Below are 25,667 nucleotides of genomic sequence, written 5' to 3'. Positions count from 1 at the left end.
CACACAGGCCAGCCCACAACAACTGCCACAGCAGAAACAGCCCTTGGACACTCTTCTCCTTCGGCGGGTCCCACCAACATTCAGTAGGTATCAAAAGTTATACTGACACAATCCAGCACTGAGCTAAAGGCCAGACTTCATCAATCAAGCCCTGCATCAGCAAGAGAGCTCAGCCCACCACTCTTCAGTCAGCTCTCACAACCTCACACTAGTATACACCTACATAGCCCCATCCTGCTCTTAGGGTGACCCTGCCCCCTCTCTGGTCAACATTCAGAGCCCAGCCCAATTTTGTAAGAGATCACCTAGCCTCCCACCCTGACAGTCCCTTACCTCCACACAGCAGGATCCATAGCCACGCCCCCAATACCTCACCACTTCCTGCCTCCCTAGTAATTTAGTGGGCCCAGCACATCCAGGTTGGCCCTAACACCTCTGCCTCAGTATGTCTACCTTTCTGGCTCAGGTCTAAGCACTCCAGAACACCGCCCATCCCCCTCCCCTTCCAGCACCTGTTCCCAAGGGATTCCACAGTGCACAAAGTGTCCTTCTCTAGCTCTTACTAGGTCCAGATCCACCCAGCCTTCTACTCTAGCATACAAGCCCTGCCCACCACTATTGACCTCAGCAGTCACAGCCCCACCCACAAGACCAGCACCTGTCCTCCTGCTGCAGGGTACCCCATCCTTACTTCCAAGTTTTCTCAAGAATCCTTCTCCATTCAGCCCTGGCCCATCCCCTGACACACCTTTTTGACTTCTTTCTGGGCCAGCTGTTATGGACCCTTACCCTTGTCCTCTTTAGAGGTCCTCAGAATGAGCCTGATCCAATGGTGTCCCTAATGGTTAGTGCAGCCTGCTGTGCTGATCTCACAAACTGCCTGTTTGCAGAAGACCAAGCCTTTAATCTCACCACTTGGGAGGCAGAGGCAGGCTGAGAACTGTGAGTTCCATGGCAGCCTGGTCTACAAAGCAAGTCCAGGACAGCCAAGGCTACACAGAGAAACCCTGTCTCGGAAAAAAAGGAAAGAAACAAGGAAAAGAATGAAAGAAAAAGAAAAAGAAAAGAAAGCATGTGTCAGGGGCTGGGCAAAGGCAGCTGAGTGGATGTTTGTAAACTTCCCTCAACAGTTTTACAGGAGTAATTGGCTCAGGCCTGACCAATAGTACTCTGTGGTGCTGAGCACCCCCTCACCTGGGGTGGGGGTCTTTCGTGGTCATAAGCCCCCTCAAACATCTGCATCCTCATCTACATCCATGGGGACATCTGAAACCAGGACCTGGGGCATCAGGAGCCATTTTACGAGATTCCTGAAGGGAAGGAGCCTGGTGGTTTATGCAGCCTTCCTGGGACTTGGGATGGGCTCAGAGCCATTTTGTGACACAAGTATTACAGCACCTGGGGATTTGAAGTAACAGCCTTTTAGTGCCATGCCCAACAGAGAGAGGGTGAGGGAAATAGGCAGGTGGGTTTTTTTGGCATCCAGGGACTTGGGGTAAGGTCTCAGAACACTTTTGTAATGCAAGATTTCCAGCATCCAGGGACTTGAAAGAGGAGCCTTTTTGTGCCATGCCCTACTATGTTGCTGCCCTTCCTGAGTCACAGTGGGCAGTTTATAGCCTTGAAAGGCCCTTTTCAGGATAGAGACATTTTAAGATAAAGCAGTGTTGACACTAGTTAGTGTGTCTCCAAAGGCCTCATGATAGTTGGCATGAAAGCCTTGCCTGGGGCCAATCTCAGAGGTCCCAAAAGCAGCATGGGAGTGGGGGTAGGAGGCAAGGAGGCCAAGCACCAGAGAGAGGGGCCCACAATGTTTCAGCTCTTCCCCTGTGTGATCACTGCAACAAACAGAGTCCCATTAGCCAGAATCAGCCTTTAACCCAGCCACTCCCTGTGGACACATGCTAAAGGGCTGACTTTTGGAGGTGGAGTTACTCCCTACAGTGTCTTAGTGGTCATTGTGTGTGAGACCCAAGAGGACAGCAAAGACGCACTCCACCTCGCAGGAACCTCTGGACTAGGGAGACAAGGTTCACTCCATACTCTCACCTGGTTCTCAGGCATGGGGCCAGTTTTGGGTTTGAGAAGCAGGCAGGGCTCCAAGCCAGAGCCCAGACAGATAGGTAGACAGGGAAATTGAAGCTACATTGTTTTCTTTTGAGGCTCTCAGAAACCAGCCTAGTCTCACTTGAGGTTATTTTCCCTGCTCTGCCTTCCATGTCTGTGTCTTAGGACTTGAGAGTGTGAGAGCTGTGTGTTTAGGTTTCTGCTGCTTAGAGGTTGCCTGAGGGCCAGCTGACAGGGAAGATCTCCTTCTCTGCCATTTCCCATGCAAAAGAATTTCCTGGAGGGCAAGGCAGACTCTCAGAGGCAAGGTGACAGCACAAGCTGAACTATAGAGGAGTTTTCACACACACACACACACGAACACACACACACACACACACACACCAGACAGCAGGCACTCTCTGTAACACAGAAGAGACAGACACATATAGGGAGAGATACACACAAACGAATCATAAGACAGCTTTCAGGTAGGCACATGTTCAGACTCATCCAATCAAGAGATCGGGGGCCTTAGACACAGGAGCATGAACTAATGGATTCAAATCTGGGCTCATTCTTGGAGTTGGAGCTCAGTAAGAACAAGGAGGGGTGAGTTTATTTAGCAGTCAGTCTCAGAGGCTGAGAACATCCTAGGCCTGGGTTAGAGTGTACAGAGGTAAGGAGCTTCCAGGACCAGGCCTAGGCTAGCAGACAGAGGCACTAGTCCTTTGAGACAACAGCTGAAACAGGCAAAAAAAAAAGAGCCTTTCACAGGACCCCATACAGAACTTCGGGACCAGCTTCCCTCTATTTACATTTACTGTGGTGTCTTAGGTGGACACCTTCTGCATGTCCACTTCCCATTGCAATTCATCCTTAGTCAGGCAAGATTCCTATGAGCCAACTGCTGAGCCGAACGTGCAGGCTTTATTAGCTGTAGCAATGGCCATAAAACTATCATCATAGCTAGGGGATGCACCATTGGAGGCCTCACAGAGGAAGATGCTCGTGCCTAGATTCCCCTGGTAGATACTGCACTGCAACCCATCTCTTTTACTCTGTCAGTTTCTTTTAGGTCTCATGTGCCAGGTGACTCTCACCGAGGAGATAGGCAGAAGGGATTGTCCACCCCAAACATAGAAGACACATAACAAAGAAGAATTCCATTTAGTTTGGCTTGTCGAACCAAGGAGTTTAGTGAGGTCACCACAGGACTGTGGATAACTCCAAAGCAGCGATTCCTTTGGGGGATTCTGTGCTCAACTTATAAGCAGGCACACTATGGAAGCATTCCACTCAGCTTCATAAGACATTATAACACAGAGAGTCACCCAAAGCAGGGAACACGGTCACAAATATGTACCACTGAGGGCTTCCTTCGGGCTATATACAGGCACATATGCTCTTCCAAAGATTCTTACCCTTTGGAAGTGTTTCATTAGGTGAAAAGAGTAGTAGTTTATCGACCAAGGGCCCCTTGAGGATCCCATGACACCTGCCAAGTCCATGGGTTCTTTGAGGCCTCAAAGCTCCCCTTTTTCCCTTTGAGGAAACCTTAGTAGGCCCAATCTCCTCAAGGACTTATACAGGTGCTTAAGGATGTACTAGTTAAACATCATGTCCAACCTTGGGCAAACAACCCCAGCAGGCTGAGGGAGGCTAGCTTCCCATGGTGACCCTTCTGGAGTAGACTGAAGTCAGCTCTAAGTTCCGCTCAGGGTTTACACACCCAATCCCTTTGTCTATTCAGAGACATTCTTTTTTTTTTTTTTTTTTTTTGGACAAGATTTCTCTGTGTAGCTTTGCCTGTCCTAGAACTCAATCTGTAAACCAGGCTGGCCTAAAAGCCACATAGATCTGTTTGCCTCTGCTGCCTGAGCTCTGGGATTAATGGCATGTGACATCACCAGCAGCTCAGACACTCCTTAAAATGGGACAGATTCTATAGCAGCTACAGTGGCTACATCAACACAAATGAATAAAGGCACTTCAAAAATGGCGACTTTCACAATCTCTTCCACACCAGTCCCTTCCCACTCAAGGACTCTGTCCCTGTACGTGAGTGGTCACCAGAGTTAATAGGCTCCTGCCATAGTGTGGACGTTGAGTATCCTCCAGTGGTCCATTGTGGCAGGGGTTTGCATTATTAAGGCATGCCTCTGACAGACTGTGGTCGCTAAGGGCAATATGTCTCCCTCTTCTCTCCCCTGTTCTGTGCTTTAAGCACTTGGTCCTGTCACACTCGCCTGCCAGGATGTGTTATTGTCTCCTGAACAGAAAAAGGCATGGGAAGAAACTGAGATTACTGTCCTTGCAAACTGCCCCAGGTGTTTCACTGTGGTAATATGAAGCTGGCTAAGGCAGCTTGTAAACAAGAAAGTGCCAGCCTTGGTCTTAAGGACATGTGTAAGAAATGTGAAGTTTCTCTACGTGGGAAGGACACAAACTGCTGAACTGAAAAACCCTACAATTCAGAGGCATCCAAAGCCCTACACCCTATTTATTTACATGCAGGAGCTTACTGATGAAGCCCAGCAACACAGAGGAGTGTCCGGAGCCAACCCAAGGTCACTCAAGGGTAAAAGAATCTACTGGCTATGGAAAAATACTCATGGCCTATTCCAAAGCTAACTTCTTCCTTTCAGCCTTGTATAACTTCCTCCTTTCACCCCCTGCAGATGTTGTTCAGCAGGATAGCTAGGGACTTTCTGAGAGATAGAGAGATAGTGTTCCGAGATAAACCACAGGATGTTCCCCTGATAGCATCATCTGGAGGCATTCTTGGGCCCCCGCCCCTGCTGCTTAGCCCCTGTCTCCACCCCATATAAGCTTTTGCTTTTGATTCAATAAACAGACCTTGATAGGAGTTCTACTTGGTCTCACCTCCTTCTTTCTCATCCCATCTTTTCAGGTATGGCTCCCCTCGTGACCCCGTAATTACTGGTCCTGCTGGACAGGACAGAGGAGGGCAGAGAAATCATGTAAAAAGCCTGAGGATAATGGAGGAAGCGTGCACCCAGGTATGGGATATGAGTAAAACTGGTGAGCCGCCTGGACAGAATCTTATTCAAGTCCTCTTCCACTAAGCATGGGAGGCTTCGTCCTCTCTGCACTACCACTTTGAAACAGGGTGCTGGTCTTCAGAGAGGTCAGACTGGGCTACATACTGGGAGGCAGGGCACCACTCCTGTTCTATCTGGTTGTGGTTTCCCACTGTAAATCTGTATCTCCCTCTGCAGACTGGTGCTGGAGGCAAATGAACACACCACAGCCTCTGCTGTCCCTCACTGAGATGGAGCGTGGCTTCCTTCCACCGCACCTTCCACACCTAGACTCAGTCAATAAACACATGCGCAGTGGAGCCTATTACTATGTTCAAAGTAGCACCCAACATGTCAGTGATGGTGCAAAGCTCTAAGCAGGAGGACTTTGGCTGGGAGAACACAAGTATTTTTATTGGGTAAAGGGAGGCCAAAATGCTGTTTTCTGCTTAGGGGCAGCCTCCCTTAAAGTAATAGTAACCTCCGTTAACCTGCTCCAAAGGACAAAATTCTTGGGCAAGGCCAGTAGTTCAGTGTCAATCCAAATGTCCTGTACCAGTTCAAAGAACCCACCCTACGGATCGTCGTAAATATAAATGTGCTTCCTTACCTACCATTTTGGTTCTGCTCTCTTCTACCCAAGAGAGAGAGAGACAGAGAGAGAGAGAGAGACAGAGACAGAGAGAGACAGAGAGAGACAGAGAGAGAGAGAGAGAGAGAGAGAGAGAGAGACAGAGACAGAGACAGAGAGAGAGAGAGAGAGAGACAGACAGACAGAGAGACAGAGAGACAGAGAGAGGAGACAGAGAGAGAGAGAGAAGGAGGGAGGGCCTTTGCAGCTTAATCTCCAACAAGCCTTTCTGCTGATGGAGCAGGCTAGTTAACTGTGCTCTTACTTATACCTATTAGGTTTGGATGACTTCAGTCATGTCTAGCTAAACATGTAAAAATTCTCCTTAGGAATTAACTAAAACTATTTTATTTTATTTTTCCTCCTCCTTCTCCTCCTCCTCCTCCTCCTCGTTCTCTCTCTCTCTCTCTCTCTCTCTCTCTCTCTCTCTCTCTCTCTCTCTCTCTCTCCCTCTCCCCCCTGTCCCTCCCTCCCTTCCTCCCTCCTTCCCTCCCTCCCTCCCTGTTTGGGTGTGGGTGGTTTGCTGTCAGGCAGGGTCCATATGAAAAAACTCAGTGAACAACTTGTGCGACTTGCTCTCTCCTGTGGAGGGCTGGGTTGTGCATCTGTGGCTTCCCTGAGGCCCTAATATATGTGGAGAAGAGGCTTAGCTCCTTCTTTAAACCAAGAATATGCTTGGAGGAGCCAGGAATGGTTTGGAGCCAGGGCCTTGAGGACTTTTCCCTGAGGCCCCAATGTAACCATGAATATACTTGGCAGAGCTGCTACCGGCCTGGGGCAAGCCTGGCTACATATTCTGAGAACCCCACTTTTCCCAACATTTGGGGCTATGGTTATTAGACACAAGGCCACTGCTGTGTGCTTGGCTGTGTCTTGCTCTTGAGATGACCTGTCCTTGTGTGGCATTGCTTGATTAGCTTCTTGCTGATTTTATCCCATTTTACCCCTGTAAATAATCTATGAGATGCTGTACCTTTCTTTTTCTTTCTTCAAGACCTGGTTTCACTTTGTAGCCCAGGATGTGCTGAAACTTGCTCTATAGAACAGGCTGGCCTTGATCTCAGAGATCCACCTGCCTCTGCCTAGAAACATTGGGATTAAAAGTGTGCACCGCCATGTCCAGTGATGCTGTGCTTGTTAAGAAGCTTGTTTGGCATAAGAGATTGCTTTTACAAGACCTCCTGCCCACAGGTTTATCTTCCCTATTTCCAGTTTTTCTATCTTTCTTGTCTCCTGGCACCTCCCTCTCAGGATTTTGTTACTGAAGAGTGACCAGCAGGTTCAGGCATATGGCCACCTGAAGGGGTGTACCTGAGTACAGGAGAGAGACTAGGCATTCCTGTGATACCTCTGTCCATATCTGTATACTGATTACGTATATATACATGAGAAGTCGCGCCCAGCAGAGAGGAATCAGCAGTAAATGTGGGACAGCCAAATTCTGAGGATGATGTTTGTCAATTTAGACACTTTGCTTGTGCACTCTAGTTCTTATAATGAATTATTAAAGCACTTCAAAAGCTTCTTTATTTTCGTTCTAAAAGCCTGCCCTTGCTTCCCTGACAAAGTTTCTGTGAATTTAAAGGCATGAGAACATGCAGGTAAAACTCAAAGACAGAACACTACCTATTAGGGCCAACTAAGCTTCTACACCACCTACCCCCAGCAGGGGCGGAGCCTATTGCAATGGAGGAGGAAGCAATGGAGGGATAATTTGAGCTAGGAAATTTGCTTTAAAATTGCTTAGATCCACAGGATGAAGTTAATTTAACTGTAATACCACACCTCAAATTTCTGGTTACTCCATAGTCCAAAGCAGACTGGAGGAGAAAACATTTTTTAAAAACTTTAAAAAGGTTTAGGAACAAAAAGTGACATCAGTGCTTAAGTTACTTCATGATGCCAGAAGGAACAAGGAAAATGGATTTTTTTGTGTGTGTTGGTGTTATGTTTTTGGTTTTGTTTTTGATGAAAATAGTTATAAAATCTCCAAAAATGGCTCCTACTGGTTCCTCTGAGCCAGTGCTCCTACCACAGCAGGGGTTTTACAGACCAATGGGCCAAAGACAAGAAAAGACACATGAAAACATTAAGAAAATTAGGAAGATCAGCTGCAGCTGCTGGGTGGCTCTGGAGGCCCCTGCACTAGCTCCAGGAGGTGACAGAACCTACAGCAGGGGAGGAAGCTTGCCTGTGTGGGGGCTGTTGTTTAGTTATTCACTCACTCACTCACTCACTCACTCACTCATTTGCTTTACATCCCTACAGCAGCCCACTCCCTCCTCTCCTCTGGGTCCCACCCTCCTACCCTCTTTTTTCTCTCAGCCCCCTCCCCTTCTCAGAAAATGAGAGCCCCCACCTATCAACTCACCTCAGCACATCAAGTGTGTTTTAAAGGTGGCCTAGATGCTGGTGGCTGGGGGCACAGAGGGTGGGGTGACTGGCAGCCTGGCAGCCTGGCCTTAGGCCCCAGACCCTCCTCCACCCCAAGCCTCTCAGGAGAGCCACTTGCTAGTGCACAAGAGCCAAAGCCATGGCCTGGCATGTGGCACAGATCAGGCAGGACAAATGTGCCTGAGAGGCCACAGGCAGGCGTTGACACTCACAGCTTCATAGTGACAATGCTAAAATATTTCTGACCTCCAAGTCCTTTTTCTATTTTCTCCTCTGCTCTGATTAATTTCTGCACATCAGGTTTTACCACCTCAAACCTCCATTTGGAAACACTCTCGTGGATGCAAGGAGGTCTAATGAGCTCCCATCAATCCAAGCAGAGCACCTACTGCTCTCAAAATGACCTGTGGCATTTAAGCCTAAGGGCTGACTCTAGAATGTGGGATTTGACCCTCCCATTTCTGGTTCATAGGTATTTTTTCTTTCTCCATATGTCCTTTAACCCCGTCTCCTGGGTCAGTCCTTCAGAATAGCCTACTGGCTCTGTGACAGGGACAAGGAGAACAGAGCAGCCTAAGAGAGAAATACAAAAAGTCAAGGCTAAAACTGAGCTGGTAACATGTCCTTGAAGAGAGTTACAATGTATCCTTCCTCTCTTCTCCACCCACCCTATCAACTACTTATGAGATCAACTTCCCGGAAACAAAGAGATGTTTATGTTATGATTTTGATGTTTTCTTTAGTTTAATTTTGATACAATTTGACAGGATACATAACAGTAACATAGTACTTCCAAAAACTAACAGTTTATGGCTGACAAATTTCAACAACATCAACTACAACAAAATAACGTTGCTAGGGGTAAAGAGCTGCTAAAGGTAGGTAGCCTCTGTTGGGTCTCAATTCCCTGAGGAGTACTTAGTTGTTCCAAGCAGGCCTTCTCAGGAAATTTTTTATGAAAGTGGGATGGGGCTTACTCCTATAGTACTACTAAATCTTATGGAATTAATAAATAAAAATCTGATGTGGCTAAAATAAAAATATCTTTATAAATAAGGGTTTGTATATAAAGATTGAGATAGATATATATTTGCAAAAAAAAAAGTCAAAGAGGTTTCCTCATTACCTATAAAATCCCAAGTAAGTTATTTAAAGTACACAGAGGATGCATAAGCTATATAAGGTATATGAAGAACAAAAATTAAAGGCCATATTATGCTGTTGAAGTTTATAAGGTCCATGTTTAGCAATTAAAAACAGGCTGTAAAGTATATCAGATTAAGTTTTTAAAATATCTGACTCTCATTACATAATAACTGAAAGTATCAGACTGATGTAACGGATCTTCTGGGTGATTTTCATGTGCTGCCTTGCACTGCTCTGTTGAATGATTCTGGGATATCATCAACTATCCCTATATGTTTGTCACTGGGAGGTTCCTATGTGTCCCTTCCATCTTTCTGACCTATAAGGCTTAAGGCTTTGGGGTCCATGGAGACTGATATACAGTGCTTAAAATACTACTTGATTCATTAATTGAATTTTCCTGTTTCTAAAAACCCACAAGTTGCCCAAGCAGATAGATAGTCCCCAGGTTGAAATAAAGAGCCAATGCTCTGCTCTCAAAGCACAATCCCCCTTTGGGTACTGTGTTCCATGGCTCTAACATGGTCCCTGTTTCTAAAGGACTCTGTGCCTCTGGATGGACAACAGGAGGGGCTGGTTCAATTGTCCTGGGCAGGGTCCACCTGCTCAGGGTTGATATCCTGAGATCCCCTCATTGAACCCCATCCTGTTTTAATGTCTACAAAAAGGAAAAAAATAATAAAAGACTCAACTAGACTTTTGGCTGTTAGCCACAGCTCTGGACCTCCTGATCATCTATGGGACTTTTAGAGAGGAAAAACAACTGTAACGTGTTTGGAATCAGTGCTTATGTTAGCCCTCCACATATATTGTTTACTCAGAAAGTACCTCTGCTCCAAAAAGTAGGGATTGTTTCCAGATTATTTGTATCAGCTGTTTCTCTCTAATTTTATAGATTTCCCATCCAAACTAGCCAAAGATACATTGTAGTAGTTACAGGATTTAATCTGCTTTACAACCTTCTACCTCCATTCAATATTATGATTAGAATGCGTGTATTGATAATTCCTTTCACAATGCTAGAAGGTATTAGTTGTTCAGAGAACGTAAGAGTCTCTTGGAGATTCAGACACTGGTAAACTCTTCTGGCCTTTAAAAATAAATAATAATTAAAAAGGAGGGAACATCTGAGGCCTGGACTGATCATCCAAGGCTTTCCCTGAGGCCCTGACCAATGGACAATGCAATATATCCTTCTTCTCTAAATTAGCATTGTGTTTGGCAGAGCTTATAATAGTCTGGGTCCAGTCCTCAGGAGCCTGATGCCCCCCAGAAGCAATGATGTATGAGAAAGGAAGGAATGAGGCTCATTCTCTGAAACCAGAATTATGCATACTAGAGCTGGTAATGGACCGGGGACCCAGTCTTGGAGGAGCTATCTTCAGATCCTGCAACCTCAAGTCTTCCATCACATAGAGCTGTGATTACCAGAACCAAGGCCACTATGTGCTCAGTCTATAATGCTCTGGAGGTGCCCTGTGTTTCCCCTGTGATTCCCCTGTGTAACTTTGAATAGCTTCCTGCTGACTGTGTCCCACTGTATGATAACATCTGCTGACTTTGTCCCATCTCTCCACTGGAATTGGTGTATAAGATGTAGTACTTCTTATAAACCTGCTTGGCCTAAGACAAAGATGTAGCAAGATTTTTGGTGTCTTAAAAAACCCAGTTATGGTATGTAAATATCTTTTGGTTTTAATCCCAGGCCTGGGCTATGTGGCTGCTTCAGATTGTCCACAGCAGCAGACTATTTGCCTCCTGTGTGGTTGACAGGGCTGCAGTTCTGCCAACTGGAGATAGTTTAATTCTGGGGACTCTAGAGAGGGGATAAAAAGGCCAGAGCCTCAAGAGAGCAGGCCTGGCTCTTTGCCCTGCTGCTGCTTTGACACATGGTCATGAGAAAAGAGGTGATAAGTAGATTTTGGAAGCGAGGTGCTGTGGTGCAGGCCTGTAATCCCAGCACTTGGGGGAGGCAGAGACAAGCAGATCTCTGTGAATTTGAGGGAGTCCAGGACAGCCAAGGCCATACAGAGAAATCCTGTCTTGAAAAACCAAGCGACTAAACAAAATAATATTAAGAAGAAGATGAAGGAGAATGAGGATGAAGAGGAGGAGGAGGAGGAGGAGGAGGAGGAGGAAGAAGAAGAAGAAGAAGAAGAAGAAGAAGAAGAAGAAGAAGAAGAAGAAGAAGAAGAAGAAGAAGAGATATGAGCAAGGCTCAGGATCCAGGGCTCCTCAGGTCCTCAGGGTTGAGATATCCCTTCCTAGCAGCAGCAGCAGCTGGAGAAGGAGCCCCCGGAAGAGTTTTGAGAAGGAAAGCTGGAAGACCTTTCTTTGCCAGCTCTGCTCTGGAGAAGACTGGAAAATCATGGTAACTTACAAAGCTTTTCCTTGTTTCCCACTTTTTGTGAAGAGAACCTCTTCCTATCTACACACCCCATTAACAATGTGCTTCAAGCTCCTCATTCAGCAGACAGTGTTGTTTACTAAATGGTAAAAGACTTTGACAATGCACTCCAGTTTGTCCCTTTAGATGTCTGAAGACAGGCAGTCAGGGAGGCAGAGGAGAAGCCAGTTTATGTCACATACATGTATTGTAAGGCCCCTCTATCAGCCAGCCTGGGAACGTGACCCAGACAAGCTTGGGAAAATGACCCCAAAAGAATTGAAGGCCAGCTCAGCTTCAGTTTCTGAGATCAAGGTGGCCAACCAAGATAAACACTTTCAACTAAGGAAATTCTCTGAAATCTCCCCATCACCCCTCTTTGCCAAGAACAGCTCCCGAGGCCAAAGACCCCTGCAGTAGCCAATAATATTTAGACAAGCACCCCTAGCCAGAGTCAATCCTAACATAGGGCATGCAGCCCCTCCTAACCTTTGCGGTTTTAGCCTTTAAAAAGTCTGTAACAGTGACTCGGGGTGTGCCTCCCTCCCTCCCGAGTGAGTGCTTAGGCCCCCTGACCAGCATCGGCAATAAACCTTGTGCTTTTGCATCAACACTGTGGTCCTCAAGTGGTCTCTCACGACGACCCCCTACTGCCCGAGTGGACTCTAGTGTCCAACAGTATCACCAACTTACACATGAGTCATTTCTCTTTACTGGGGTCCTGCCACAGCACAGCACACCTTTTGCCTGCCACTTCTGTCATTCTCTAAATCACAAAAAAGACCAGTAGGATGTCATGTGGTCAGTACAGCTGTGTTTCAAATTGGCTAACCTAATCCATTTTGTTTTACATCTATGGCTACTTCAACTTCCAGAGGGACAAGCCAGAGCTCCTGGGGAATACTGTGGGGAGCAAATTGACTAATGTGGCTGTGGTGAGCGAGGCACAATCTCCATTCACAAGTGTGGGGCCACATCCACAAATGGATGAGGCTTTTACCTCCCAGACATTCCCCTCTGAAACATAAGGCCAAGAAAGATGGCATGAAGTCCCAACAGGGAGTTCCCAACAAACAGACACCTGCAGGCAGCCTTTCCCCAGGGCCTTCTAGTACACTGAAAAAGAGCAACATCCCTGTAAGTGACCCTGACAACTGTCCACCTCAGGAGACAAGTGGCCTGAGCAGAGAGGGCACATCTGATCATGGGACGGTTCCTCCATCGGATACTCATAAGATCGAAGGGGCAGTGCCTGCACCAGGTAGCTCCACAGCATACCTCTGGTACATGATGTCTATACCTCTGGTACGTGATGTCTACGTAGACTTGCCATTCCATCATGAAAGCTGACCTCTCAACCATATCCCTAAGAGAGGCCGCTGAGGAGGAAGAGGAGGAGTGAGAGGAAGTGGAGGAAGGGGAGGAAGAGGAGGAAGAGATGGACAAGGAGGAGCAATACACAGATAACACAAGTATAATCTGCGCACCGTTCAAAAACAAAACAAGCTCATGAAATCCCAGTGCACTAAAGACTGGGAAAAAGTCACCATTTTTTGAAAATAGGCCAGTTTCAGTTCTTACTACATGAAAACAAATCTCGTGGTGCTGAATAAACATCTTAAAGTTGAGCCAAGAGTCTGCCTGCTATGCTATCTGACCCTTGGAACTAACCTGAAGGCCCAGGCTTCCACACCCTTGGGTCAGCCTTGCCCTTCCATGGACAGCAGCCACAGTTTTGTGCCCTCAGCGAACTGGATGCATGAGGCTATAGCTACTGACCCTATGGTGTCATCTCACATTAGTCAGGTATCTGGAAGCAGGAGATTCCATTCTCCAGGGTCCCTCCCCTCTGCAGATGTTACCAGGAAATTTCTGAGTAGCAACCGAGGTTAAGAGCCAAGCATCTCTTAGCCCTGTATAAGCACACCTCAAACTATTGCCTGTCTGCTAAGAGATGGACACTACTGTACCCTGGCCAAGGAGATGCAGGCCTTTCCTCTCAGTGCCATGGGGTAGGAAATTGCCTGACACATGAGCAAGACAGACACTAGAAACTTTGTAAAGGAACCTGCAAAGGCTTGCTACAAAATATCGTCCACTTAACATTTTTCTTGGCTTATTGAGATGGGGTTTCTCTTGGTAGCCTTGGCTGTCCTGGACTCCCGTTGTAGACCAGATTGGCCTGGGACTCACAAAGATCTGCCTTTCTTTGTCTCCAAGGTGCTGGGATTGCAGCTGTGTGGCATCTCACCTGCCCCCCTAATACATGTTCGTCAACCTCAAGGAATCAGAGCTATATTTAGGATTTGTAAGATAAGAAATAGCTGGATGGGAGCCAGCCTTCCTTGCTGGGGAAACCTCTCCACAGAGCTCTTGCACTGCAGAAGGACTAGTGGCTTTCCCTTTTCATCACATATTCGCCAGGGTATCAGTGTCGACTCAGTGCTTGGCCCAGGACTTGGCACCTGGTCTCCTAGATGTTGTTCATACACTACATAGGTCTAGGCTGGAATAACAACATGAGGAAGCACACATGATGTGGGGGGCGGGGCACAGACACTAAGTGCTGTTTATCTGTGCAATCCACAGTGCAGCAGGAGATCTTTAGATCAGAGGGCATTTCCTTGCAGTTCTCCATTTCCCTAAATACCGAGATACTTGGGGACATGTCAGGAAGGTTGGGTGCACCACAGGAGGGAGAGCCTCTTTACCATCCCCATCATGAGGGCATGACAGTCTGGATGGGTCTGCGAACATCACAGAGTGGGCCATGTTCTGCAAGCCAATGGTGGCTCAATGTTGCCTTGCCTTTAGAGTCTGCACTGTGAGAGTGAGCTGACAGGGCCTTTACTTAACTGCCTTCTCAGAACCATTCCACCCTGGCTCCTCTGAGCCCACAGTGGTCACACTGTCCTACTCAAGTGAGGAGAAGTCCATTTTGGAATATATCCTGCTCCTCTCTCCTAGGTATGGGCTTCTAGCATGAGCTTTGGGGTCTGAAACTTGGTTCTGGTGCCTCAGCTGCAGCCTGGTGAGTACCGATTGAGCTTCCAGCTCCACACAACCTTGTAGGCTGCTGAGAGTTCTGGGCACAGCAAACACGGCCTGGTGATGAGAAACTGCGGATCTAACGACAGAGACCTGCCCTCCTTGTACTTCTGGAAATCTAAGAGGAGGCAAAATGAAGTTAATCACAGCATAACAATTAGATGGGGTGAAGCTGTACATTTCTGGCCAGACCCATTGTATCTATCCTGAATCTGGAGTGACAGCAGTTAAGCTGTGAGTCTGCCTTTGGTCGTGATCATTATCTCAGTGTGTTTGTGTCGTTGTGTTGAAGGTTTCTCAGAGCCTTTGCATAAACCCAGTGTTCTGACGTGTCTGGCATCCCAGGAAGTCTCATATGCCTGAGGTGATGGCTCTTTCCAGATAGCCCCTAGATCAGATAGGAACTTTGGCTGTGTGGAAATTGACTCGAAAAAAATGCCTTTTCTTATTTTGAGACAGGGTTTCTCTGTTTTAGGCCTGATTGTCCTGGAACTCACTCTGTAGACCAGGCCGGCCTTGACCTCACAGAGTTCCACCTGCTTTGGCATCCCCTGAGTGAGTGCTGGGATTAAGTGCAGTGGTACCTCTTTTATGTAACAATAAAAGTGATTTTAGGGCCAGGTGTCATGGTGCATGCCTGTGATCTCAGAACTAAGGGAGGCAGAGGCAGGCAGATCTAAGTGAGTTTAAGGCCAGCCAGTTCTAAAATGTGGATCTACAACAGACAAGGGTACACAGAGGAAGCTTATCTTCAGAAAAAAGAAAAAAAGGAAGGAAGAAGGAGAGAGAGAGAGAGAGAGAGAGAGAGAGAGAGAGAGAGAGAGAGAGAGAGAAGAGAAGAGAAAGAAAGAAACCTTATCTATACAAAGTAAGTCAATCAATGAGATCTCAGCAACCATGCTTAATAATCCTTCCTGTGTGGTTTTTTTCCCAACTCACTGACTTTTAAACAGACATTTGTTATACTGAAGTAGCCAGGAAGCCAGCATGAGTTTTGTTGTGCTCATAGGCATCAGACACAGCTATCTACCCATTTTGCCTGACAGAAGGGAAGTGGTTCCTTTTGGTGAAGGGGATCTAAATGTCTTTGGACTTAACAGTCCAGAATTTCTTGACCAAAAGGGGCAGCAGCATGGTGTCTTCTGTAAGTGCTTCTCAGCTGAAGTTAGGGTTGGTACTGGAGGCAGTGATCTCAGAGTGAGTCAGCAGGCAGGACAATCAGAGAACTGACTGTCTCTATGCTGATGTCCACTAACACAGTTGTGACACCTGAATAGGGCAAGGGGACACACCCTCCTCTGTGTTCTCTCAGGCATGTCCACTTCTGTTGGCAGGACCTTGTGGAGCCTTTCTCTAGAACCTCCATCCTATCAAGTGAGTGCCACTTCCCCTCCCCGACCCCAGACTCTCAAACTGCACAGACAGGTACAAGAGCATCAAACCCCAGGTTTGCATGTCCTGTCCTTAACCAAAACCCCACTGCCGGGCGTGTTGTTGAGAAGCAGCAGAGCATCAATGTCAGTGGAGTTTCAGGGCACACAGGCCATGTGACCTGGGCTTCCTCACTGAGCTCACAGCCTAATGGCAAGAAGGGGAACAGGCCCAGGAGGAACAGCACAGAGCTTGCCACCTGCCTGCCTCCACACTCAGGAGGAAGGAGGAAGAGTGGGTGGCAGGAGGTAGGGCAGACCCAGCACTGCTTGAGACCCTCCAGGAGGGAGACCACAGCCACATTAGGGTAAAGGGCACAAACTCTGCTCCAGAGTTTCCTTATTTCCTTCGCTTCAAGTGGATTCCAAGGCTTTCAGTCTTAGGGTCCCTGGGTGGGCTGAGCCTTGTGGTCACCAGACAGCACAGGCCTCCAGCGCACATTGTCCTGGCCATGCACCCAGGTTCAAGCCGAAAGACCCCCACACCAGGTGAGGGGATGCACAGCACCACAGAGTACCATTGTTCAGGCCTGAGCCAGCTGCTCCTGTAAAACTGTTGAGGGAAGTTTTCAACCATCCACTCAGGTGCCTTTGTCCAGCCCCTGACACATCTATTCTTTTCTTTTTCTTTTTGCTTTCCCACTTTTCTTTTTTTTTTCTTTTTTCTCCTAGAGACAGGGTCTCTCTCTGTATCCTTGGCTATCCTGGACTCACTTTTAGACCAGGCTGGCCTTGAACTCAGTTCTCAGCCTGCCTCGGCCTCCTGAGTGCTGAGATTTGAGGTTTGGTCTTCTGCAGACATACAGCCTGTGAGATCACTGGAGCAGGCTGCTCTAACCATTAGGGGCACCATTGGATCAGGCTCATCCTGAGGACCTCTAAAGAGGGCGGGGCCATGGGTCTACAACAGCTGGCCCAGAAGGAAGTAAAAAAGGAGTGTCATGGGATGGGCCAGGGCTGAATGGAGAAGGAGTCTATGAGAAAACTTGGAAGTGAGGATAGGGTGCCCTGCAGCAGGAGGACTGGTGCTGGTCTTGTGGGTGGGGCTGTGACTGCTGAGGTCAATAGTGATGGGCAGAGCTTGTATGCTAGGGTGGAAGGGTGGATGGACCTGGACCTAGTAAGAGTTAGAGAAGGAAACTTTGTGCACTGTGGAATCCCTTGGGAACAGGTGCTGGCAGGGGAGGGGCAGGGGCGGTCTTCTGGAGCACTTAGAGCTGAGCCAGGGAGGTAGACAGACTGAGGCAGAGGTGTGAGGGCCAACCTGGATTTGTTGGGCACACTAAATTACTAGGGAAGCAGGAAGTGGTAAGGTGTTGGTGGTGTGGCTATGGATCCTGCAGTGTGGAGGTAAGGGGCTGCCAGGGTGGGAGGCTAGGTGATCTCTTACAAACTAGGGCTGGGCTCTGGATGTTGACCAGAGAGGGGGCAGGGTCACCCTAAGAGCAGGACATGGCTGCGTAGGTGTATACTAGTGTGGGGTTGTGAGAGCTGACTGAAGAGTGGTGGGCTGAGCTCTCTTCCTGATGCAGGGCTTGATTGATGAAGTCTGGCCTTTAGCTCAGTGCTGGATTGTGTCAATATAACTTTTGATACCTACTGAGTGTTGTCTGGACCTGCCGAAGGAGAAGAGTGTCCAAGGGCTGTTTCTGCTGTGGAAGTTGTTGTGGGCTGGGCTGTGTGAGTGGTGAGATAAGTGAGCAGGGAATGCAGAGCACCAGGCCAAGGCTATGATGTGAGTGGTCACTTTCTGAGGAGGGGGCAGAAGGCTGAATCCTCACTTGATCTTCATTTGGCAGAGAAAACCTGTAGCAGTGGGGCACTGTGACCTGCTGAGATAGAGTAGTGGGTGGGGGCTGTGGTTGCAAAGGTCAGGGAAGGGCAGTGGGTCTCAACCTTCCTAATGCTGTGATTCTTTAACACAGTCTCTCATGTGTTTTGTTGCTATTTCATTACTGGAATTTTGTCACTGTTACAAATGGAACCTCAACATACATAGCTGGTGTGGGGGTCGCGACCCACGTGATGAGAACCCTGTCTGTAGGGGGCGGTGAAGCTTGTACATTCCCAGGGAGAAGCTGTGAGTGCTGAGTTAAAGATCTGTAGTTGCAGGTGGAAGAACAGAAGCTGTCTCTGCTGGGGTAGCTTGTGCAGCAGGAGTTGTGAGTGGGACTGTGATGACTTAGGTAGTAGTGGAAGGCGGGGCTTGATGCTTAGGTGCAGCTGAGGCTGATGGTGTAGGGATAGTGGGCAGAGCTTGCAAGCCAAGGTAGGAGCTTTCAGCAGTGACAGGTCTGCCTTCTGACTTGCCAGTTGATGGACAAGATGAGGACTGGGTGAAGTGTAAAATGTTGGAAAAACTACTGAATGCAGTGGAGAAGAGGGAGCCTGTTTGTGTGGGCAGCAGCAACTCTTGTGGGTGAGGCTGTGAGGGCTTTCCTAGGTGGGCTACATTTGGACTGTATATTCCCAGGAAGTGCCAATCGTCTTACTTATCTCCTTTTTGGAAGGAATATTAGGGGTTCAGCTCTGGTTATCTTAAGTAGGCATATTTGGCGTTATTAACAATGAATGCTCTGCCCAAATTTTGAGAGACTCTCTGAACAGACCACCCAAGAGCAGAGTCCATATGCAGTGGCAAGGATCTCTTTATACTGCAGGATCAAACCCAGGACACACCTCCAATGCGCTGAGACAGCAGGTGCAGGGAAGTGGCCTGGAGTCTCAGTTGAGAGGGTTTTAAAAAAATAGGTTTTAGACAGAGAAATGGGTTCTACAGTATATGATTGGATGACATCTGGGCAGAAAAGATGCAAGCAGAGAGTTACAAGACTTAGAGTTTCATGGTTGGGTAATAGATGTAGGGGCAAGTTGGCCTATAGAAAAGATTGGCTGAGGCAGTCATGGGGGCATTAGGAACTTTGGCCTGGCCTCTCCTAATTGGTTGTTGCTATGTGTCAGACCCTCTGCTGCTGAGCTTGACAAGTAGAGGGTGTATTTGCACTTTCCCAAGGTGAGTTGATTGTGTTGCCATGGAATATTTTTTCTGTTCAGACTATTTTGTGCTTAGTCTGGAATCTGGGTTCAGCCCTTGGCTAGGTTGAACACAAAATGGAGTTTCCTTTGCAAAATGGAGTCTCTTTTTCAAAAGGGAGTTTGTTTGGTCTTACAAACAAGATAGTTTAGACTGACCGTTTTATTTAACATTTTAAACCGTTTGTGTGTGTCTGCAGATGTAGGCAGATACTCTGAAAAGCCTATTCACTATTTGTCATGGAAGCCATTCAATTGTAGAATAATATAATTACCTGAATCCTGGGTGGCATTAAAAAGAAAAGCATAAAAACCCAACATCTACAGGAACTCAGAAAATGCCAACACCAGGTTGTTTCAGTTTTCTTTAGGTATTTTTAATGATATTCAATAATACTACACGTGGTTTACAACCATCTATAGTGAGATCTGCTGCCCTCTTCTGGCATACAGGCACACATGCTGTGTCAATAATAAATACATCTTTAAATAGAATTTTTTTCTTAAGATCGTAAGGTATAGCTTATATTTTAGTCCTTTGAATTCACATAGTGTCTTTTCTTGGGCTGCTTAGCTTTGCTTTCTATCTTTGTCTTAGTGTCAGATGGTCTCCTGACCCAGGACAGGTATGTTGGGGGAAATTTTAAAACAAGCATGCTTGGGTTGGGAGACGGGGTGTCTAATCCACCTCCACAGCCAGCTCTTTAATAGAGTAGTACAGCATAAAGCAATAGAATTTCAACCAAAATTAATGAAAAAAGATGGGGAACAATATGTCGTTCTCACCAAAGGAAAAGCCTACCAAGAGGGCATTCCAATTCAGAACATCTTTGAACTATATACAAGGGCACACAACTTTATTAAAAAACAGAACAAAACAAAAACAAAACCAGAACAAACTTGTTATTAAAGCACTTGGCGATTCAGACACCACAATTGTGGGAGAGTTCAGTGCCGCACTCTAACCAAAGGACAGATCACTGAGGCAGAAACAAAATAGAGAGATAATGAAACCAACAGATAGAATGAATCCAGTGGAACCAATGGTTATGTACAGAACTTTTCACCCAAAGCACAAAAGAATATTCTGTCTTCTATGCACCACATGGACCCTTCTCGGAATTCGTAGTATATAGTCGTTCTCAAAGCAAACCGTAACTTATACAAAAAAATTGAAATTACCCATTGTGCTTTCTCAGATAACCATGGATTAACATGGATCTCAACACCAGAAATAACAAAAACCCTACACAATCATGTAAAATGACCAACTCTCTACTCAGTGACACCCAGGCCAGGGGAGAAATGAAAAACAAATTAAAGACTGTCTAAAATTCAATGAAAATGAAGGCACAACATACCCAAGCCTATGGGACACAATGAAAGCAGTACTAAGTGGAAAGTTCTTAGCACTAAGCGCCTTCATACAGAAATTGGGGAGATTCCATATTAGCCACTTAACAGCTCCTCTGGGAGCTTTCACAACAAAAGAAGCTGACACACCCAAGAGGAGTAGATGGCTGCAAATAATCAAACTCAATCTTAAGTCAACAAACTAGAAACAGAGGACAATACCAAGAGTGAACAGAAGCAAGGGGCTGTCTGATAAGAAAGTCAAGAAGATAGACAAAAGACACACACTTAGCCAAACTAACTAAAAGGCAGAGAGAAAATATACAAATCAACAAAACCAGAAAGGAAAAACAGAACAGAACAAAAGACACTGGGGGGAAAAAACCAAAGAAACATTAGGTCTTACTTCAAAAAACCGTAGTCTACAAAATTGGAAAATCTAAAGGAAATGGACAATTTTCTTGGTAGATTCCATTTACCAAACCTAAATCAAGATCAGGAAAACAAGTTAAATAAGGAAAAGAAGCAGTCATTGAATGTCTCCCAACCAGGGGGAAAAAAAGCCTCAGGGCCAGATGATTTTAGCTCAGAATTCTACCAGACTTTCAAAGAAGAGCTAATACCAATACTCTTCAAACTATTGCACAAAATGGAAACAGAACGAACATTGCCAAACTCACTCAATGGGGCCACAGTCATTCTGGTACCTAAAACACACAAAGACCCACCAAAGAAAAAGAATTTCAGGATAATTTCCCTTATGAACACTGATGAAAAATATACTCACAAACAGAATCCAAGAACACATCAAAGATATCATTTGCCATGACCCAGTAGGCTCCATCCCCAGAATGCACAGTAGGTTCAACATATAAAAATCCACCAATGGAATCCATCATATAAAAAATAGAAGGAAAAACAAAACATGATCATCTCATTAGATTCTAAAAATCATGTGAAAAATGCAACACCACTTCATGATAAAGGCCTTGGAGAGATCAGGGATAAAAGTTCTGATAAGCTAGAGCATTGACTACTTATTAATCAGTCTGAAGCCCAAGATTTTAATTTCCCTTTGGTGGTATTCTGAATATAGACTTCAGGGTGCCTCTCATCATGTTAAAAACAAGTCTGTCCAATCTGTAAACCAAGTCTTCTGGACTGAGAAAAGAATGTCCACGCTTTTACTGGGTCTCAAAGGCATAAGCCTACCCCAGATGTCTTATAGACACAACTTTAACTTTTATCCCTAGTCTGTATTTGTCTCAGCAGGTTTTTACCTGGTTAACACACTCCATCCAGAGCTGCTGAGAGCTCGCCCTGCTGGAAGTTGATGTAAACCAGTCTCACAGATGTGACTACTCCCTGTCTCTTCAGCTGGATCAGCTAAACAGATGCTTTTGGTAAGTGCCCCATTACCTAGCCTTTGACAAGCTTTTCAGCCTTTCTAGGCCCCAATAACAGCGCCCCTAATGTCACCAGGAAAAAAAGTGACAGAAGAGAATGACATTGCCCATTTTCCCACTTTATAGCATGAAATACTGAGTCAAGGACAACTCTCTGGCAGGAGGGACAAATGGCCACAAGAAAAAAAGCTCTTAGTTCTGTTTAAACCAGTCATGCTTTGTGCCCTCCTCATATCAAGCAAAATGTGGGTTCCATCCTGATAATGGTCATGAGAGCACAGTACCTGGCCTTACAACAGGCCAATTCAGAGGAATACCTGTCCCTGTAGCAGGCCAACTCAGCGAATAAGATTCAGGGAGACCCGTGATTGGGCCTTCAGGGGACTTCTCAGAAGGGGGAAATGAGAGACCAGCAGAACTAAAATTGGATTTCAGGGTCACCGGGAAAAAGGTTAAGAAATAGGCCCTAACAGGAGAGCAGGCATGATAAGGCATATCTGACCAGCTGAGGTAGAAAGAACCAGTCTGGCTGCAGGAGGGCAGGGAGGGTCCTGGAATTCTGTGTTTGGTCAATGAAACTCTGTCAGTTCTCAGTTTGAATCTTGAAACACATGACCTTTCCTCAGATGAGCTGGGTCAAGTTGCTCAACTTCATCCAGGAAAGAGGGCCTGGGGCTCAGACTGAGAGCCTTGCCCAAGGCTGTTTGTGTAATAGCAGTCCTGGGAAGGCTTTGTGAGTCCCTGCCTGTGTGTTGGCCTGGAGTTTCCTTAAATAGTCCCTGGACTTCTCACCTGGATGTGTCCAGCCTGGGAACTCACAAGCCTCACAGATGTCTCCAGCTAAGGTCATGTTCCTCCCCTCCATGAGATCCTAAACCCTCTCAGGAGAAATGAGCTGGTGCTGTAACCTGTGGACCACAGTGGGGACCGATCTTGCGTGACGTGTACATGACCCAGCTATGTCTATATAAAATATGATTTCCGGAATTATACCTGATGTGCTTTCATCTTACCTGTTCCTCTTGATGTCTTCCCTTTCCATCAGAATGAGACTGGCTAAAGACTCACCCGCCCCACCTTTCCTCCTGAGGTACTTTAAGTAAGAAAGACCCTTCCTGCCTTGCGGGGTGGACACCGGGACATAGCCGAACTGTGCCACCTCATTTTTCTTAGCTTCAGATAGCCACAGCCCTTGTGGGAAGGTCCAAATTCATATCTGGGGACAGGTCCTCTCTTGGTTCCCAGTGGTTGAAGCACTTTTGCCAGGTTTCTAGACTGGAGAGTGTCAATCAGGTGTTTCTGATTTCAGGCCCTCAGGGGATGTGTGTTTCTACAGCTGGGCTTCAAGCATTCTTGAACTGGGTGGGAGGGGCCACTCAGAGCTATTTTCTGAGGTGCCTTAAGAATTGTTGCCATACTATGCTGTTTTCATACACAGCCTTGTAGCTTTCAAAATAGTAGTTAAACTCCTGGAAGAGTGACAGATGGACATCGCATTCTAAATTCCTGCAATGGTTTTGGGGGTGAGCTCCTGGGAGTGGATAGTCTAGTCTTCAGAATCTGCAGGAAAATGCAGGGGCCTGCTGTTTTGACTTTTTTTATTTTCTCGTTTTTCAGGACACTGTCTCATTGTATAGCCTTGGCTGTCCTTGACTCACTTTGTGGACCAGAATGACCTCGAACTCAACACAATCCACGAGCCTTTTCCTCTTGAATGCTGGGTCTAAAGGCAAGCGCCACCAATGCAGGCACCCTTTGGATCTTGAGTCTCCTTTGCCAGGCATTTCCAGAGCTGCTTCATCTTGACTTCTGTCTCCTCTCTCAGAAAGATGAGCCTTTGGTGCATGGAGTGCTGCTGGAGGCAAGAGGGAGCCAGGCGTCTGTGACCGAGGAGGTAGGTATTGGCAACCAGGTAAGCTGTCATGGTCATTAATGAATATGTGAGAAGGCCCCGTCCCCCAGAGAGAGGACTGCATAAAGCATGCATGGCTCTGTGCTGGTGCCTAGGGAACCCTGAGTGGGAGCTGCCACTCCTGCCAAGGAAAACTGGTTTTCTAGGAATGGGAGCTAAGATGCACTTTGGTTGGACTTTGGAAACTCGTAACAGAGCAGAGAGGAAGCCAGGCAGGGTGGCCATCACTGCAGATTCCACCACAGGGCTCACCTATCCTGTCAGGGTAAAATATTGCCAGTTGTGGGAGTGTGCCACACTGAGAATCCTTGCACTCAGAGGCGCATGCAGGACCAGAGTCCTTTGGCATAGGGCACCCCCCAGACAAAACCCGGCAACAGGTTTTGAGAGCTGCCCAGGCTACAGGTGTCAGATTCAACTCATCCTTTCTCTCCCCCTGCAGGCCTGTGAGTCTTCATCCCTCTGAGCTGCAACAAGTCCATTCCTGTGTTCCCAAGGAAATCAGCATGGATCCAACTGTCAGCAGACACACAAGCAACCTCCCAGACAGCTCTCAGTCCCAAAGCAGGGCAAGGGGCCTGGATCTTGGCCACATTACAGGAGCTGAGGCAGGCGAGGGGGAGGCCACCACAACCCACTCAGGGCATCCATCTGTTGGCAATAACGCTGGGCTCTCCCCAGTGGCCTCAGAGCCTCCTCTCCTGACTATGCCAGGAGCCCTGTCAGGAGGGCATCATCTCTTGAGTCTTCTGGCAGACTAGTAACAGAACTGGCTGACCCACACTCTCCCTCACAAGTTGTCCTCAACAGAAAGATTATTGATGTAGTTCACTTCCTTCTCCTCAAGTACACTAGGAAGCAGCTGACATCTCAGGCTCAGATTCTGTACATAGTCCTCCGTGGTTATGAGGAATACTACCCTGTCATCTTTCCTAAGGCCTCTGATTGTTTGAGGCTGCTCTTTGGCCTGGAGATAGTGGAAAGAAACACCCTTGAACACATCTACTCTGTTGGCCTTGCCCTTGGGATCACCTACCATAGCACTAAGCATAGTTTTCCAGGCGTACCCAAGACAGGCCTGCTACTAATCGTGCTGTGCATCATCTTCATAGAGGACAACTGTGCTAGTGAGCAGGCCTTGTGGTGCGTACTGAACAACATGGGGCTGTATGCGGGCATTGAGCATTTCATGTACGGGGAGCCCAGACGTCTCATCACGGAGCATTTTGTGCAGGAAGGGTATCTGGAAGACAGGCAGGAGCCTGACAGTGATCCTCCTTCCTATGAGTTCCTATGTGGCCCAAGGGCCCACGCCGAAACCACCAAGATGAAATTACTCAGGTTTTTTGCCAGCACCTTTAAGCAAAATCCCAGAGCCTACCCCTTTAGATATGCAGAGGTTTTGAGAGAGGAGATGGACAGGGTCTAGGCCAGGAGGGCCGGGCAGATGGCCCTTCTGGCTCTGCCCTGCACACGTTCTACTTCCCACACGGGCAGTTCCCATACAACCCCAGTACAGGCAGAGTCAGTCATCTAAGTACCACACCATCATGTGACACAGGGTGGGAGGAGCTGTGTGAACCACTCTCTTCTGTTCTTCCCTCTACTCTGTCCTGTCTGAGTGGCTTGAGGTTATCTTGTTGTTATAGAATGTTGTTACCTTTACTACAAGGCTCATGAACCTGGGATGTCTTAAGTCTGCAAATGGATTTAGCAATGCCCTTGCTGTTGTTCATCCACTTCAGGAGAAGGGTATTATTGTGTAAAAAAATGAGATTGACTTCCTTCTATGTTGTACCATTTCTCAAGCTACCATGGCATTCTAAGTGGACGTTCCC

General features: G+C 47.0%; 1 protein-coding gene across 1 annotated transcript; it reads left to right on the top strand.

The window, feature by feature from the left end:
- Positions 1 to 4,044: 4,044 nt before the first annotated feature.
- Positions 4,045 to 25,258, top strand: LOC311601933 (melanoma-associated antigen 10-like; the record flags this gene model as incomplete). The annotated part of the gene is made up of 4 exons (XM_084789693.1): positions 4,045 to 4,107; positions 23,743 to 23,829; positions 24,272 to 24,275; positions 24,627 to 25,258. The coding sequence occupies 4 exons, from the start codon at positions 4,045 to 4,047 to the stop codon at positions 25,256 to 25,258; spliced, it is 786 nt and encodes a 261-aa protein (XP_084645819.1).
- Positions 25,259 to 25,667: the final 409 nt, after the last annotated feature.

This window comes from Acomys minous (assembly GCF_964271855.1).
Source record: "Acomys minous genome assembly, chromosome: 7".
Lineage (NCBI taxonomy): Eukaryota > Metazoa > Chordata > Mammalia > Rodentia > Muridae > Acomys > Acomys minous.
The sequence above is the reverse complement of the archived record's forward strand: the minus strand, read 5'-3'. Positions and strand labels throughout refer to the sequence as shown.